The 15,923-nt window shown below is 40.3% G+C and overlaps 1 protein-coding gene across 3 annotated transcripts in view; it reads left to right on the top strand.

Moving 5' to 3' along the window:
* Positions 1-12,731, top strand: part of cherp (calcium homeostasis endoplasmic reticulum protein) — a 94,156-nt gene extending 81,425 nt beyond the window's left edge. For 2 of the 3 annotated variants that reach the window (XM_072244544.1, XM_072244543.1), the window contains exons 16-19: positions 160-273; positions 1,687-1,781; positions 4,943-5,128; positions 6,393-12,731. In XM_072244544.1, coding sequence (XP_072100645.1) covers positions 160-273; positions 1,687-1,781; positions 4,943-5,128; positions 6,393-6,430 — 433 coding nt within the window. In that variant the 3' untranslated portion in view covers positions 6,431-12,731. Of the gene's footprint in view, positions 1-159; positions 274-1,686; positions 1,782-4,942; positions 5,137-6,392 lie in introns of those variants that run through there. The other variant, XM_072244545.1, reaches the window with a different exon arrangement.
* The last annotated feature ends 3,192 nt before the right edge of the window (positions 12,732-15,923 follow it).

Here is a 15,923-nt window from a genome sequence, read left to right as displayed (position 1 = left end):
CAGGCTGACCGGAATATCATGCAACCCTGATTGTAGAATTTATGACCATCATACTAAAAGGCTTATTTCCAAAGATATTGCTCGGCTGTACTATGAATTAGATTCAAATTTTAAAACCTAAATAATAGTGTCTAAAGTGTTGGTGTTATTATCTTTCAGCCGTAGTAGGTCAGGTTCATCTCGAAGCCGGTCAGGTTCAAGATCTCGTTCACGGTCACGATCATACTCACCGGGAAAGAGGCGGGTATCAAGGTCACGCAGCCAGACTCCACCGTAAGTATGTGTTAATGGTGCATGCAATTTGAAGCAAAATTTCTCTGATTTGAACATTCCTTGGCTGATTGATAGGAAATGAGGTATTGCAGAGCTTTATATCTGCACTCAGTAGCCACTTTATTAGGTACCATGTGTACCTAATAAAGTAACCGCTGAATGTATGCTTGTGTTCTTCTTCTGTAGCCTATCCACTAAGGTTCGATGTGTTGTGCATTCAGAGATGCTCTTCTGCATGCCACTGTTGTAACGCACGGTTATTTGAGTTGCCGTTGCCTTCCTATCAGCTTGAACCAGTCTGGCCATTCTCCTCTGACCTCTCTCATTAACAAGGCGTTTTTGTCTGGGGAACTGCCACTCACTGGATTTTTTTTTTGTTTGTCACACTATTTTCTGTAAACTCTAGGGAGTATAGTTCATGAAAATCCCGGGAAATCAGCAGTTTCCGAGATGCTCAACCTCACCCCCCTGTCTGTCACCAGCAATCATTCCATAGTCAAAGTTTCTAAGATCACATTTCTTCTCCATTCTGATGTTTGATCTGAATAACAACTAACCCTCTTGCATGCTTTTATGCATGGAATTGCTGCCACATGTTTGGCTGATTAAATATTTCTATTAATGAGCAGGTGCAACTAATGAAATGGTCACTGAGTGTGTGTTCAAGTGTATTGTGCTCTGCATGTGTGCTTTTGTGTAGTACCAAAAGCATAAGAGCAAGCAACAGTGACAAGTTCACCTGACCAGAAAGCACAACATTTTCAGATGAGCTTTAGGTTTTGAAGAAAATAAACCAATATTTTTTTGTTAAAATGTGCTGCTCATTAGTTCATGAAAGTTGGCCAGCTGACTCTGAGAATCTTTGGCAACTTGAGTTTTGTCTACGTACTGATGTCCTGTTGTCCCCAGGCAACCAATTTGACTTTGTTACAGTGGCCTCTCAAGCTGAGAAATCTCATAACACAGTTTGAACATGCGTGCTCACACTTGAGAGTAACTCATTGGGATTTGTTGGTGTGTTCTTCTGTGTAGTTTATTTTATTCCTCCTAATTCATGACAATACACCACTCATGATCCTTCAAGCATCATATACATAGTTTCAAAAACAAAATCTTACCATTTATTTAATTTGCCAGTGACTAGTCTAGTGTAGAGCCACTTTGTAGGCTCAAATACTGCAGTGTTCATCATTTATGTGCGTTACTCTGTTATTTGTATTTAGACTTTACCTCCACGCAATCAGGACCTTTTAATCTGAGCATATCTTGTGCATTGTGCTTTTGACTAATTGGTCTCAGATTACTCCATGTAAAAAGTGTTTAAGCACCTTATTAGCTGATGAAGTCATTGCATAAGAATTAACTATTGTAAGCTCTACATTAGGATTAATTTATCATTGTGTTTTCTTGTAGTGCCAACACTGGACTTGGCGGTGGTTCTGTCGCGCTCACACCTGATCAGAGATTGGGGGAGGAAAACAAGGGACATCAGCTGTTGATGAAGATGGGTATGGTTCAGAGTCACTGAACAGCACTGGCATATGAAATGAATTTTGTTGTTTTGTGGCAATGCTTAAAAATTTAATGATAATAAGAAATACAATGGATTCCAGTTAATTGGGACACACCAGGCCCAGTACATTTTGGCCCAATTAAGCGGCTGCCCCAATTAGCCAAAGTTTTATGGAAAGAGTTAAAAAGGTATAAAATAAAACAAACCACCATTTAACTGAGTAGCAAATTATGTAATACAAATTAGAACACTACCAAAGCTACTACAGTACTATAAAACTGTGTAATTACTTCCTAATAGTATCAACAGAGGAATTCATCCAGTGTATGTTGTCATGTTCTTTTAATTGAAAATGAACAAAATCAGCTAGTGCAGATAATAGACTACCTTCATATAATGCTTTCAATGATTGCATCCTTATTCCTGGTCATTTCTGGCATCTCCAAACCTGAATGCTTGAAACCACAGTATATAATTAAATATGTAATGTAAAAAGACAGCAAAAGAATAGTGAGGTACTGTTCATGGGTTGGTTCATTGCCTGTTCATAAATCTGATGGCAGAGGGGAAGAAGCTGTTCCCAAAATGTTGAGTCTATGTCTTCAGGCTCCCTTTCCTCCTCCGTGGTAGTAGCCATGAAAAGTTCTGGGTGATGGGGGTTCTTGATAACAGATGCCACCTCCATAACAAATGGTGATGCAACCAGTTAGAATGCTCTCCACAGTACATCTGTAGAAATTTGCTAGAATCTTTGGAGACAAATCTCCTCAAACTCCTCATGAAATAGAGCCACTATTGTGCCTTCTTGGTAACTGCATCAATCTGTTGGGCCTGAGATAGATCTTCAGAGATGTTGACACCCAGGAACTTGAAACTCCTCACCATGATCTCTCAATGAGGATTGGTGTAGGTTCCCTAGACTTCCCTTTGCTGAAGTCCACTATCATTCCTTGGTGTTACTGATGTTGAGAGCAAGGTTGTTGTGCTGATACCACTCAACCAGCTGTTCTCACTCCTGTATGCCTCCTCGTCACTATCTGAGATTCTGCCAGCAAAGTTGTATCATCAGCAAATTTATAGATAGCATTTGAGCTGTGCCTAGCCACACGTTATGGGTGTAGAGAAAGTAGAGCAGTGGGCTAAGCAGGCATCCTCGAGGTGCACCAGTGTTGATTGTCAGCAGAGAGATCAGAATCAGGTTTATTATCACCGGCATGTGACGTGAAATTTGTTAACTTAGCAGCAGTTCAATGCGATACATAATCTAGCAGAGGGAGAAATAAAATAATATAAATAAATAAAATAAAACATAATAAATAAGCAAATAAATTGATTATGTATATTGAATAGATTATTAAAAATGTGCAAAAACAGAAATACTGTATATTTAAAAAAAAGTGAGGTCGTGTCCAAAGCTTCAATGTCCATTTAGGAATCAGGTGGCAGAGGGGAAGAAGCTGTTCCTGAATCGCTGAGTGTGTGCCTTCAGGCTTCTGTACCTCCTACCTGATGGTAACAGTGAGAAAAGGGCATGCCCGAGTGCTGGAGGTCCTTAATAATGGACGCTGCCTTTCTGAGACACTGCTCCCTAAAGATGTTCTGGGTATTTTGTAGGCTAGTTATTTCTGCTTCACACTAACTGCCTTCTCCTGATGAGGAAGACAAGGATCTAGTTGCAGAGAGAGGTACAGAGGCCCAGGTCTTGAAACTTGTTGATTATTCTTGAGGGTAAGATGGTGTTGAGCTGTTTTGAAGGTGGAGCTGTAATCAATAAACAGCAGCCTGCTGTTGTCCAGGTGGTCCAAGGCACAAGTGGAGAGTCAGTGAGATTGCATCTACTATAGAGCTATTGTGGCTATGGGCAATTTGCAGCGGGTACATGTCCTTGCTTAGGCAGGAGCTGATTCTGGCCATGATGAACCTGTCAAAGCACTTTATCACAGTAGATGTCCTTTTAAAGCAGGTTGAGCCTTTCTTAGAGCTCCCAACAGTTCTCTTCAGGGGTCACATTCTGTTACTTTAATACTTCTTGTCATGTACCCCGTGACGGGTTAAAGAACAAGCAGAAATGGAAAACATTTTGGAGTCTGGTATTGCTATTAACTAATGTTATTTATTAGTAACTATGCAATACAATAATATAAATGCAGATAAACCAAACAGGTTAGCAATAATTATATATAAGTAAGTGTGGAAATATATGAAAAACCAAGCTTCTTCAAGTCTAGGATAAATAGATAGTCTTACGATGATGAGAAAAGTTCAGTTCAGTTCGTGGTATTGAGTAGAGTAGTGATGGAGAGAGAGAGAGGGAGAGATTTGAGTCTTCAGGTGAGCTGACACCATCGATCTTCCCGTTGTCCTCCAAAATCCTTTAATAGTCACTGACTGTGACCACAACAAAGGGGACCGTTCTCCTGTGGTGGAATTATCAACCCAGGTGAGGGTTGGACACACGAACAACTCCCCACCGGTCACTCCCTTTTCACACTGTGAGAGCCACTGATCGATCCATCTGATCAATCCTCCAAAACCCACTTTTTCTGTGGGCACGACAAAGCTCATTCAGTGTCCAAAACCATCTGTCTCTAGGTCTATCATCTGACCTTCTATTTATCTCACCGTGCTGAATACTAGCTGTCCATCAAACAGCTCCTCTCCTCTGTCTCTCTAAGAATTTCCAAGCAGGCAGTGTCCTTGTAGAAAGTGTAAACATGCTGTGAGCAGTCTTCACCTCTCTCTCGCTTTCTTTCTTTCTCTCCCTTTTTAACAAGGTGTCTGTGTTAGGCATCTCTCCCTCTCCCAAACTGTGCAGTTCATAGGGGCAATTCAGGACCCCGTCACACTCTAAATTAGAAAGTTACTTTTCTTTTGAGAAGGTTAATCACTTGAGAGCCAAATTAGTAAAATCCAATAAGTCACATATCAGTATAAAACAGCAATTAGACTGTAATTTTTTTAAAGCACAATTTTTACCATTAGACAATGAAAGCAAGCTTTATATAGTAAGTTAAAGTTTAAACTGTGCTTAACAAAAATACTGTGCAAACTAAGTCACTAGACCGTTGGAGCTGATAACTGGTATGCAGTGCAGAGTGAAAGTACTGGTGTTCCATACTTGGGAGAGAATCATCAAGCTGAGTTGGTCTTTTCCAGGTTGGAGTGGATCAGGAGGACTTGGGGCAAAGGAGCAAGGTATCCAGGACCCAATTAAAGGAGGAGAAATCCGTGATAAGTGGGACCAGTATAAAGGAGTAGGTATCCCACTTGATGATCCCTATGAAAATTATCGAAGAAATAAAAGTTACTCCTTCATAGCTCGGATGAAAGCAAGAGATGAAAGTAAGTGAGATGGATGAATGGAGTCCTTTTTTGTGTGTGTGACTGAGGTGCTATTGAATTTGGGGGATATTGTATACAAAACTGCTCATGCCTGAACTAGCCCTGACTAATTTTTGACACCTCTCAATATCATTGGCTCTCAATTTTCATCCTTGTTTTCATATTTGTCTGTTGACTCATAACTTCCTAAATTTGTAACTTCCTGCCATCCTACGCCACTCCAAATTACTTTCTTACTTTCTGTCCTGTTGATTGCCCCTAATTTAATATCACCACTGACAACCAAGTCTTCAGCTGCCAAAGCTGTAGGCTCCCTCTCTGTACTCTCTCTGCCTTCCTTCCTGCGTTTTATCTGTGCTTTTACTCATCTGCTGTAATTTCTCGTTAATTTACTATGTTGAATCTTGATTAATACATCATTACAGGATCTTAGTTGGTTTACTGTCAGGGCATGTATACAAATACAGCTTGGTGCTTTGTTCAGTGTATCTTAATGGAATTTCAGAGTCTTTGCATCAAATGCTATATCTAAACGACTCATTCTGTGATTAGGATGTTTCACCAGAATCTCCGCTTTGTGGTCCTGATGTTCTGAGTACTGAAAAGGCTATAAAGTAAATTCTTCCCTAGCCCTATATTGGTAGCAGAAATCTATTGAATTAGCTGTCAAATTCCAAAGGCCTTCAGTTCATATAGAAAAAATGGATTTTTTTTTAAGAGAAGAAATGGAATTGTTTCTTTCTTTTGGGAATTCAGCTTATACCTATTGTCGTTAAAAGATGGCCTGGCCAGTGTTTTTAATAGTGCTTTTCAAATAATTCTCATTTTATTCTCTCTTACCTCTCTACTGATGACACGATGGAGTTTCTTTGTTAATTATTCATTTATATATATATTTCCTACCAACAGAAAAAGAGACCATTTGACTCTTCAAGTCAATGCCTGCTCTTGGAGCAGTACCATTCCCTACTTATTTCCCCATAATCCATTTTCATCCCCCCTACGGCCTACATGGTTACAGGGGCTGTGAGACTATCATACTAATTGACATACCACTGTACCATCCTAACTTTTATATTTGTACTAAATTTAACTTGAGGGTTTTAGCAAATTCAGGAAAAAGAGTATTTGAAATGTGACAGCAGACTTGAATATACTTTCATAAGAGTTTATTATGAACATTGTTACCATTTGATTAAATAATTTAAAAATTCATTAGGATTTTTGTTTTAATATTTGCTTTTATCTTTCCATGTTACTGCAGTGAAGAAAGAGATACAAGAGCAGCCACCCCCCGAGTGAAGTATGCAAGAGAAGACGGCTGTGTTTGTTCTGTTTTAGACGGTGACATCACTCCTATAAATTCAATAAGGACTTGAACACTCAAGCTACTCAGTGCTGGACTGGTCAATCACAGGGCTGGGGTTTAGGGATGGGGAGGGGGGGATCCTTAATACTCGGGGCTGAGATATGAACAAAGATTCCTAAATAAGTTCAATGTAGAACTGAACATACTATAGTCTCTTTAACTTGGTTTAACTGCTTATACAATGATGTGTTTTCCCTGTTTTTTTAAGTGAAGCAGTGTGAAATTGTGAGCATCAGTGATAGGATGAGAATTTTTATACTGACAAATTGTAAATCTTTGTGTTGGCCTAAAATTGGACATTTTGACCATCTCCTCTGTGACGTTCAAAGGAAAGACACTGAACTCTTGAAATATTTTCACCTGTTCTATTGTGTTCGGATACAGGGAGGTGTATCTGGATTGTTAATGGTCTCTTGTTTGATCACCATCTAGACTAGTCATAATGTAATGACTTCTGTGGACCATTTTACTATTTTCACCTGAACTGCAGAAGTTTCTCGATTGGTACTTTCTTCGTAATTAAACACATTCTGTTTATTGTGCAGACTTGCATTTTCCATTTGATGCTGAAAAATATTCTTGTCTGTCACAAGAAATGATAATGCACCTTGTACAGAAGCCCATATGTCAAACAAAGCAAATAGATTTGTTTGTTAGGATAATGAAATGACAAAACTTGCATTTATGTAACACTGAATACTGTAGAAAACCTAATAATACTGGGATCTAATCAGACAAAACGTCATGCCCTGAAATGATGATACAAGTGATTGAAACCTTGATCAGAGAGAGAGAGGTTTTTAAAAATACTTTAGAGGAGTAAGGTGGAAGTGTGGAGCAATGAAACTCCAGAGTAGATCATGCTTGAGCAAAGGCCTGGCCACCTTGAAACTAACTGTATACTATTGATCTTTGCAGCTATTCTCTTGTGCCCTCACAGCTATCTGATGTCTTCCTATCATGAACTCTGAGAGGATGCTTCTTGATCCCAGACTATTACCGAATCTTGGTTACATGCTTGGCACTGGGAATCTACACCATTAATAGCAGCAACACAGTGGGAAAGAGGAAGCAGTTACTTAGAATCAAGTGTACTATCACCATCTTATATGACATGAAATTTGTTGTTTTGCTGTAGCTGTAAAGTGCAAATACATAAAATTACTATACAAAATAAGTAGTTGGGGACTGAGAAAAAGGAATAATTGTTAGTGTTCTTGGACCATTCAGTGGACGGGAAGGAGCTGTTTCTGAATTATTGAGTATGGTTTTTCAGGCTGTTGTACCTCCTCCCTGATGGTAATAACGAGAATAGGGTTTGTCCTGGAAAGTGAGGGTCCTTATTGATGGATGATGCCTTCTCGATGGCAGGGAGGATTCTACCCATGATAGACCTGGCTGAGTGTACAGTCCTCTGTAACTTGTGATCCTGTACAATGGAACCTTCATACCAGGCTGGGATTGAACTAGTACCAATATTCTCCATGAAATTGTAAATAAGAAATCATACTTGAATGGTTTTTAATAATTTGTAACAACTTGCATTTTATGAGTATATTTCCCTGCAAAATTTCCATAGCCTTTGAATGTTTTGGAGAGGTAGCTTGTTTGTGGTTGTGTGGACCATGTAGTAATTACAATACATTCTCATTTACAAATATTGGCTAGTTAAGTCTGGATTTGAGACCCTTTTTAGTACATTAGGGATGGACATACCGGCAGATTATGATGATGATGGTGAGCCATTTGGAGAGAAGTCGAGGCAAAGGAGTTCACAGGGTATGAGATTGAATTGCTCTGGGCACTGAGCCAGTTTGGAGAAATTGAGAGCGGCTTGGGTTGAGCAGTGAAATCTGTAGCCAGAGTAAGCCACTGGGTGGTGTATTCTAGGCACGGAGCCTTTTGCTGCAGCAGTATCCGGGTCCTAGTGCGAGGTTCAATATGCTGTTTGGATAATATTTTAAATAACATACTGGAAAGACGAGGCATTAGGTTTGGAGCCTCTTCATGGCACTGAGGCTTTGAAGACTGCCCCCAGCTGCTGTGCTCCGTATCTGCTAATATGATTGACTGATACCGAAGCTTGGGCCTACTCCAGGCTGCCCCAGGGGTTTGGATCTAAGCATTCATTTTGGTTCGGAATGTTGCTTGCTTCTATTTTTGTATGATTTGTGTTTCTTCCTTTTCTCTGCGCATCAGGTGTTGGTCTTTTTTTTTAATTGGGTTCTTTCTTGCTTTGTGGCTGCCTGTAAGCAAACAAGTCTCAAGGTTGTATAATTTATACATTCTTTGATAATGTATTTTGAAACTTGAAACTTTGAAACATATGACCCTGATATCAACTGTTCAATATCAGAGTCCTATGTACTAAAAATCTGATTATAACAAAACAATGTTGATCAGGTCTTGCTTTAGGTGGGTGTGTTCAGCTGTCTTGTTTGGAGAATAACACAGTTAGAAATGGTTGAGTGCCCAGAACGTGTTCATAAAATTATACAGAAACTACACTGTAGAGTTCGGCAGTTTGACCCAAGCTTCATGTGCCATATCAGATAATTGTGATTGACCACACTTTATTTTAAGTGCATTTGTTAAATTCAGTTTGACTAATTGCCAGGGTAGTGAGTTTCACATATAATTCAGGAGGGTTCAGTAATTTTCTTGAAAGAGGGACATAGCAAGGGATCTCTGTAAAATAACGTTCTTGACTTGAAGCCAAGTCGACAATTGGAATCTCTTTCGGTAAGTGAACTCTTAGTCATTCAGTCATTAGTGAGATGGGGGGAATGAGTTTATAACTGCAATGAGAGGAGGCTGGGAAACTCACTCATCTGTATCACATCCCTATTCAATTGAACTCCACAGTTAAACATCGTATGGATTTGAGTCCCATATCTTCCCTGTCATTAATATGTCCCTTTCTTTGACCTTGAGTATTGCAGGTTCTGCTGAGGCTGTGCTTCATTTCAGCAAATAGAAACTCCTCAATGTGGGTTGAGAATAGCATGTAGGCTCGGCTGATCCTTCAGAAATTACGCTGCTTTTGAAACTTTAATGACATCCTTCAAGTTGAAGTTATTTTAACTGCTGGAGAGGAACGATAGCTGAGCTTGTTAAGATTTTTTTTTACAAAAATCAAATATGTGGAACAGAACTATCAATCTCTCCAACTGTGATGATTAATTTGGCACAGATCAGTACTCAAACATGGGAGCATCTTGGTATGTGCAACACAGCAATTTTGTGTTTGAATTAAGAACTAATGGATGAACTAAATGTCAAATCATGAACATGAGATTAGTAACTGTGAGTTGAAATTATTCTGAAGAGTTCTGGTGGGTTGTGCAGATAATGTGGTCCACTGAAGGCCATTCTGGATCTAATGATTAGGCTGCTGACTAGACTCTTGAGCACCCAGGTTGAGTTGTACTGTATTACCACCATGTGGCAATTCTGTAGCTTCCATTAAAAGTTGTTGGGTACAAACTTTTATGGCATTATTATAAGACTAAATTAGAGTGTAGTAAATTTTAAGTAAACTAATTACAATTACAATCTTTCACCAATGGATTTATAGAATATACATTTATAGAATATAATATACATGTTGTGAGCTAGGACACCGGTGAACACTAATAAAGTGAACAACCATTCCATTCTAGTTATTTGTACTTGTTGAAATCTGCTATTGGTCCTCCTGTCACTGTCACAAAAATATGTTTTATGCTGTCTCTGATTGGGTGGCTTTTCCTTCCATGAATAATTAAATCCTCAAACAAACGGAGACAAAATATGCTGGGTATACTTAGCAGATCGGGCAGGACCTATAGAGAGAGAAACAGAAATTACCTTTTACCAGAATTAGGAATAATAGAAATCAAATATGTTTTACATCACAGAGAAAGGAGAGGTGTAAGGAACTTAGGAAATGTCTGATTGAGTGGAGACTGAGAAACTTCAATGAAAGTCATCAAGCTGCAATGAGAAACTTTCTCTCCTTAGAAGCTATGTGACCAGTCAAGTATTTTTTCGCTTTCTCTACTTTTTTCAGATTGCCAGCATCTCATGTTTCCCCCGATTTAATAAATCCTCAAACCCTGAGTTTTCAGAGCTACATTTCAATGGTATCAAATATTCTGTGCTTGTTTGTGAATTAATCTGTATATTAAAGGATCTCTATTTGCCCATATTACAGCATGATTCTGGTCAATTGGTGAGGAATGGATTTGGCATCAGATGATTTGTCTGCAGAATGCAGTTGATGGAAATGTGTTAAGGTGGATTTTGGTGTTTAGAATGGACTGGTCTGGCTGTTGAAACTTTGTGCACTTCAACAAATATGACAAGTATGAGTGCATATACCCACAATGCTGATGTTTCCTGCAATTGGCAAGAAGGGACTAGTGAGTTTAGTGAATGGATAAAGTACAGATTCTTGACAGTTCAACAATATGTGTGCAAGAATGTCTGCTAGAGCCCACTGCCTCAGGCTGATGGATCATTCATTGCCTTGGGGTGAGATTCTCATCTTCACCCACTATTGTAAAACAACTAAGTAGACAGAAGCAAGGCAACCTAACAATAAATTTATTTCAGGTTAGGTAATCTATCAATATTGGAAAATAGTGGTTTTACTCATTGTTAATTGCCAACACTAAAAATTTTACTGTTTGAAAGTAAACACTAAAGTTTTAAGTTAACTTACGCTTTGTAGTCAGAAGGTCAGTGTCAGCCATGAGTCTATACATATTGTGATAGAAACATAGAAAATCTATAGCACAACACAGACCCTTTGGCCAAACATATCCTACTTTAGAAATTACCTAGGGTTACCCATAGCCCTCTATTTTTTCTAAGCTCCATGTATCTTGCCAGGAGTCTCTTAAAAGATGCTCCAGTAAAAAAAAATTCACCATTAAATTCCTATCAGAGTGCATGACCTATTGTCCCAATGTGTGTAAACAGACCATATTTAAAATAATATGCTACATCTTAATGTGATGGAAAATTTGAACTCTCAAAGGGTGAAAATGCGATGGGCAGTTCATTTGATCTTATGATTAGGCTACAGTTGACAAATAAATCTGATGTGCTACAACACTGATAACATTCACTGAAAATGAACTATGGACAAAAAAACACAATCTGATCAATTACCACACCAAGAATAGTCAATAGTTAAGTACTTAACAATAACCTGATTACTGATTCTCTGTCTGCGTTCCAGTATTTAGTCCAGGGACAAATGAGGACCTGTGATGCATTTGCAGGATGATTTGTGAACTTGTACGTTTCCTAAGTCCTGGTAACTTCGTAGAGATCACTGGGGTGCGCGGCCACGCAGTAATTGAAATGCTCCCGCACACAAAAGAGTTTGTTGCCGCGCAGCTGTAATTTTGTATATAATGTTCATATTTTATATAATGTTAATTTGATCCAGTATTGCAAAGAACAGCTTAATGAATGTAAGGATCCAATTAGCAACTACTGCCTGAAATTTTGAACAATTCAGAAGATTTGGCATCTCTTTGTAAATTCCTTCAAAACACTGTTTGAAGCACTGCAGTATGTAAAAGCAAAAATTAACAAGCTATGGTCACAGTATTTTGGCGATATCGTGATGTGGTTACATCTCCCAAGTTCTGACATCGATACTGCGCCTCATCGATTCATTCAACGAATGTGTAGTCACTTGGATAATAGATTTCCAGATGAGTTAAGTGATTGGCAATATTTTGACCCAGTTACTATTGCAAACGCAACTAATTTTGAATTTGGAAAAGAGAATGTTGTACGACTGATTTAAAACAAATACTCAGCTACTATTACGAACTACGACGAAAGCGTTGCCTCAAAAATGTGGCAGCAATACTGTGATTTCAAATTTGTTTCTGAGAAAATGTCTGGTACAATTAAGACTTTCAACTGCGTGCTAAGAAATGCAGAATTTGAATAACTCAATTCTTGTTGGCATCGTTGGAACATTTCAAGCTTCAGTGTTGACTGTAAACGGGAATTCAGTCATATGAATTTAATCAAATGTAAATTCAGAAACAAACTAGAAGTGGAACATTGGATGATCTAATGAGGATTAAGACTTGTCTTTCATCAGGAGGCGAAATTAACCTAGACAGTGTTTATAGTCAATAGATTTGTAATAGAGACGAGAAAAAGTTTACGTGGCAGATTTTTTGTACTGTATTTAATTACAACATTAAATTAATAAAATCAAAAGTATGTGGATTTTCAAATTTCATTCTGAATATTATGTTATTACAAAAAAAAATAAAGTGCCGCGCAGTTTTCGGGCCTTGAAAAATGTTCCTGCAATGGTCGGTTGGCGTAATTGGAACGTTGGTCCTTGGGACTGAGCGTTTATGTGGTGCTGCAGGAGTAGCTGGAATGAGTAGTTACAGTACGTTTTGTAGGTGGTTCACTTGCAATCACTCTACCCCTATAGTGAAGGGTGCCAATCAAGTGGGCTTCTTTGTCGTACATGATGTCGAGCGTCTTGGGTGTCGCTACACTAATCTAGTAGAAGTATTACATTCCTGACCAATCGTCAGTCGAAAGCCTTCCCCATCTCCGAGATATCATGCAATCCCGCCCCACTTTTTTAGCCTTGATGTTCATGTAGTTGGTCCAGTTTCTACGACCAGTGACTCCCTGGATTTTGATGGTAGACTACTGGCTCGTCATTCAGCCTTTGAATGTAAAGATGGTTAAAACCCTGGTTGTGTATTCTAAAAATGAATGGTTGACTATTTTTAAAAATGAATTTTATAATTGTGTGGAATTAGATTCCATGCATATAAATTTCACTTAATTTTTTTTTCATGGCAGCAAAACTGGTGATCATCGAATGGTCGATATGCTTTGATTGCATCAGAACGAACGCTGAACCACAACTAAACTATAGGCAGGGATGTACCAACAGCAACTCTGTGGGTTCCAAATACCGATGTACCATTTAGGTGCACTTCATTACAATGAATGTGATTCTCGCTGTTGCTTTCCATTGTAGACTCTGGGTTTGATCAATGAAGTGCCCAAATAATTAGCGCTTTTTACAGATGGTGTTAAAACTGAAAAGTAATCAAATCAGACTGTAACACATAAAAATTGCTGGTGAACGCAGCAGGCTAGGCAGCATCTATAGGAAGAGGTACAGTTGACGTTTCGGGCCGAGACCCTTCGTCAGGACTAACTGAAAGAAGAGCCCCACCGAACTCATTTCTACATGCCTCGACACTGTTTTATCCCCTCCGCCCTTGTTCAATCCCTTCCTACCAATGTTCGTGACACTTCTCGCACTCTGAATTTTTTCGAAGATTTTAAGTTCCCTGGTCCCCACCGCTTTATTTTCACCATGGATGTAGTATATACTACACCTATATACTTCCATCCCCCAATCAGGAAGGTCTCAAAGCTCTGCGCTTCTTTTTGGAGTCCAGACCTAACCAGTTCTCCTCTACCAACACTCTGCTCCGTCTAGCGGAATTAGTCCTTACTCTTAACAATTTCTCCTTTGGCTCTTCCCATTTCCTCCAAACTAAAGGTGTAGTCATGGGCACCTGTATGGGTCCCAGCTATGCCTGCCTTTTTGTTGGCTTTGTGGAACAATCCATATTCCAATCCTATTCTGGTATCTGTCCCCTACTGTTCCTTCGCTACATCAACGACTGCATTGGCGCTGCTTCCTGCATGCATGCTGAGCTCGTTGACTTCATTAACTTTGCCTCCAACTTTCACCCTGCCCTCAAGTTTACCTGGTCCATTTCTGACAACTCCCTCCCCTTTCTGTCTCTATCTCTGGGGACAGCTTATCTACTGATGTCTACCGTAAGCCTACGGACTCTCACAACTACCTGGACTATTCCTTTTCCCACCCTGTCTCTTGCAAAAATGCCATCCCCTTCTCGCAATTCCGACGTCTCCGCCGCATCTGCTGTCAGGATGAGGCTTTTCATTCCAGGATGAAGGAGATGTCTTTCTTGTTTAAAGAAAGGGGCTTCCCTTCCACCACCATCAACTCTGCTCTCAAACGCACCTCCCCCATTTCACGCACATCTGCTCTCACTCCATCCTCCCGCCACCCCACTAGGGATAGGGTTCCCCTTGTCCTCACCTACCACCCCACCAGCCTCCGGGTCCAACATATTATTCTCCGTAACTTCTGCCACCTCCAACGGGATCCCACCACTAAGCACATCTTTCCCTCCCCCCATCCTCTGCTTTCTGCAGGGATCGCTCCCTACGCGACTCCCTTGTCCGTTCGTTCCCCCCCCCCATCGCCCCCGATCCCTTCCCACTGATCTCCCTCCTGGCATTTATCCTTGTAAGCGGAACAAGTGCTACACATGCCCTTACACGTCCTCCCTCACCACCATTCAGGGCCCCAGACAGTCCTTAGGTGAGGCGACACTTCACCTGTGAGTCAGCTGGGGTGATATACTGCGTCCGGTGCTCCCGATGCGGCCTTCTATATATTGGCGAGACCTGGCGCGGACTTGGAGACCGTTTCGCTGAACATCTACGCTCTGTGCACCAGAGAAAGCCACACATTTTAATTCCACATCCCATTCCCATTCTGACATGTCTATCCACGGCCTCTTTTCTACTGTCAAGATGAAGCCACACTCAGGCTGGAGGAACAACACCTTATATTTCGTCTGGGTAGCCTCCAACCTGATGGCATGAACATTGACTTCTCTAACTTCCGTTAATGCCCCAACTTCCCCTCGTACCCCATCAGTTATTTATTTATTATTTTTTATTATTAATAATTTCCCCCTCCCCTTTTTCTCCCTCTGTCGCTCTGACTATACCCCTTGCCAATCCTCTGGGTTCCCCCCTCCCCCTTTTCCTTCTCCCTGGGCCTCCTGTCCCATGGTCCTCTCATATCCCTTTTGCCAATCACCTGTCCAGCTCTTGGCTCCATCCCTCCCCCTCCTGTCTTCTCCTATCATTTCGGATCTCCCCCTCCCCCTCCCACTTTCAAATCTCTTACTAACTCTTCCTTCAGTTAGTCCTGACGAAGGGTCTCGGCCCGAAACATCGACTGTACCTCTTCCTAGAGATGCTGCCTGGCCTGCTGCGTTCACCAGCAACTTTGATGTGTGTTGCTTGAAATTCCAGCATCTGCAGATTTCCTCGTGTTTGCGTTTTTAAAATCAGACTGTACTCGATTTAGCTCGTCAATAAAATGACATACAATTTAATTGTTTTTACAATTATTCGTGGTGTAAATTTGTAGATAATTTTGTTCTCACATCTGGGTGTTTTGGTAGAACTGCGGAGTGGTGTAAACAGCTGCACTCCACACGCCCTCGCCCTCCAGGGGCCACAATCACTGGATGTTTTGCTGGATCTGTTGTTCCCAACAAATGTTTAGTGCTCCACACTTCAGTGATCTCCGCCTTGAAG

Source organism: Mobula birostris, chromosome 26 (genome assembly GCF_030028105.1).
Source record: "Mobula birostris isolate sMobBir1 chromosome 26, sMobBir1.hap1, whole genome shotgun sequence".
Classification (NCBI taxonomy): domain Eukaryota; kingdom Metazoa; phylum Chordata; class Chondrichthyes; order Myliobatiformes; family Myliobatidae; genus Mobula; species Mobula birostris.
This window is presented reverse-complemented; position numbering and strand designations above follow the sequence as displayed.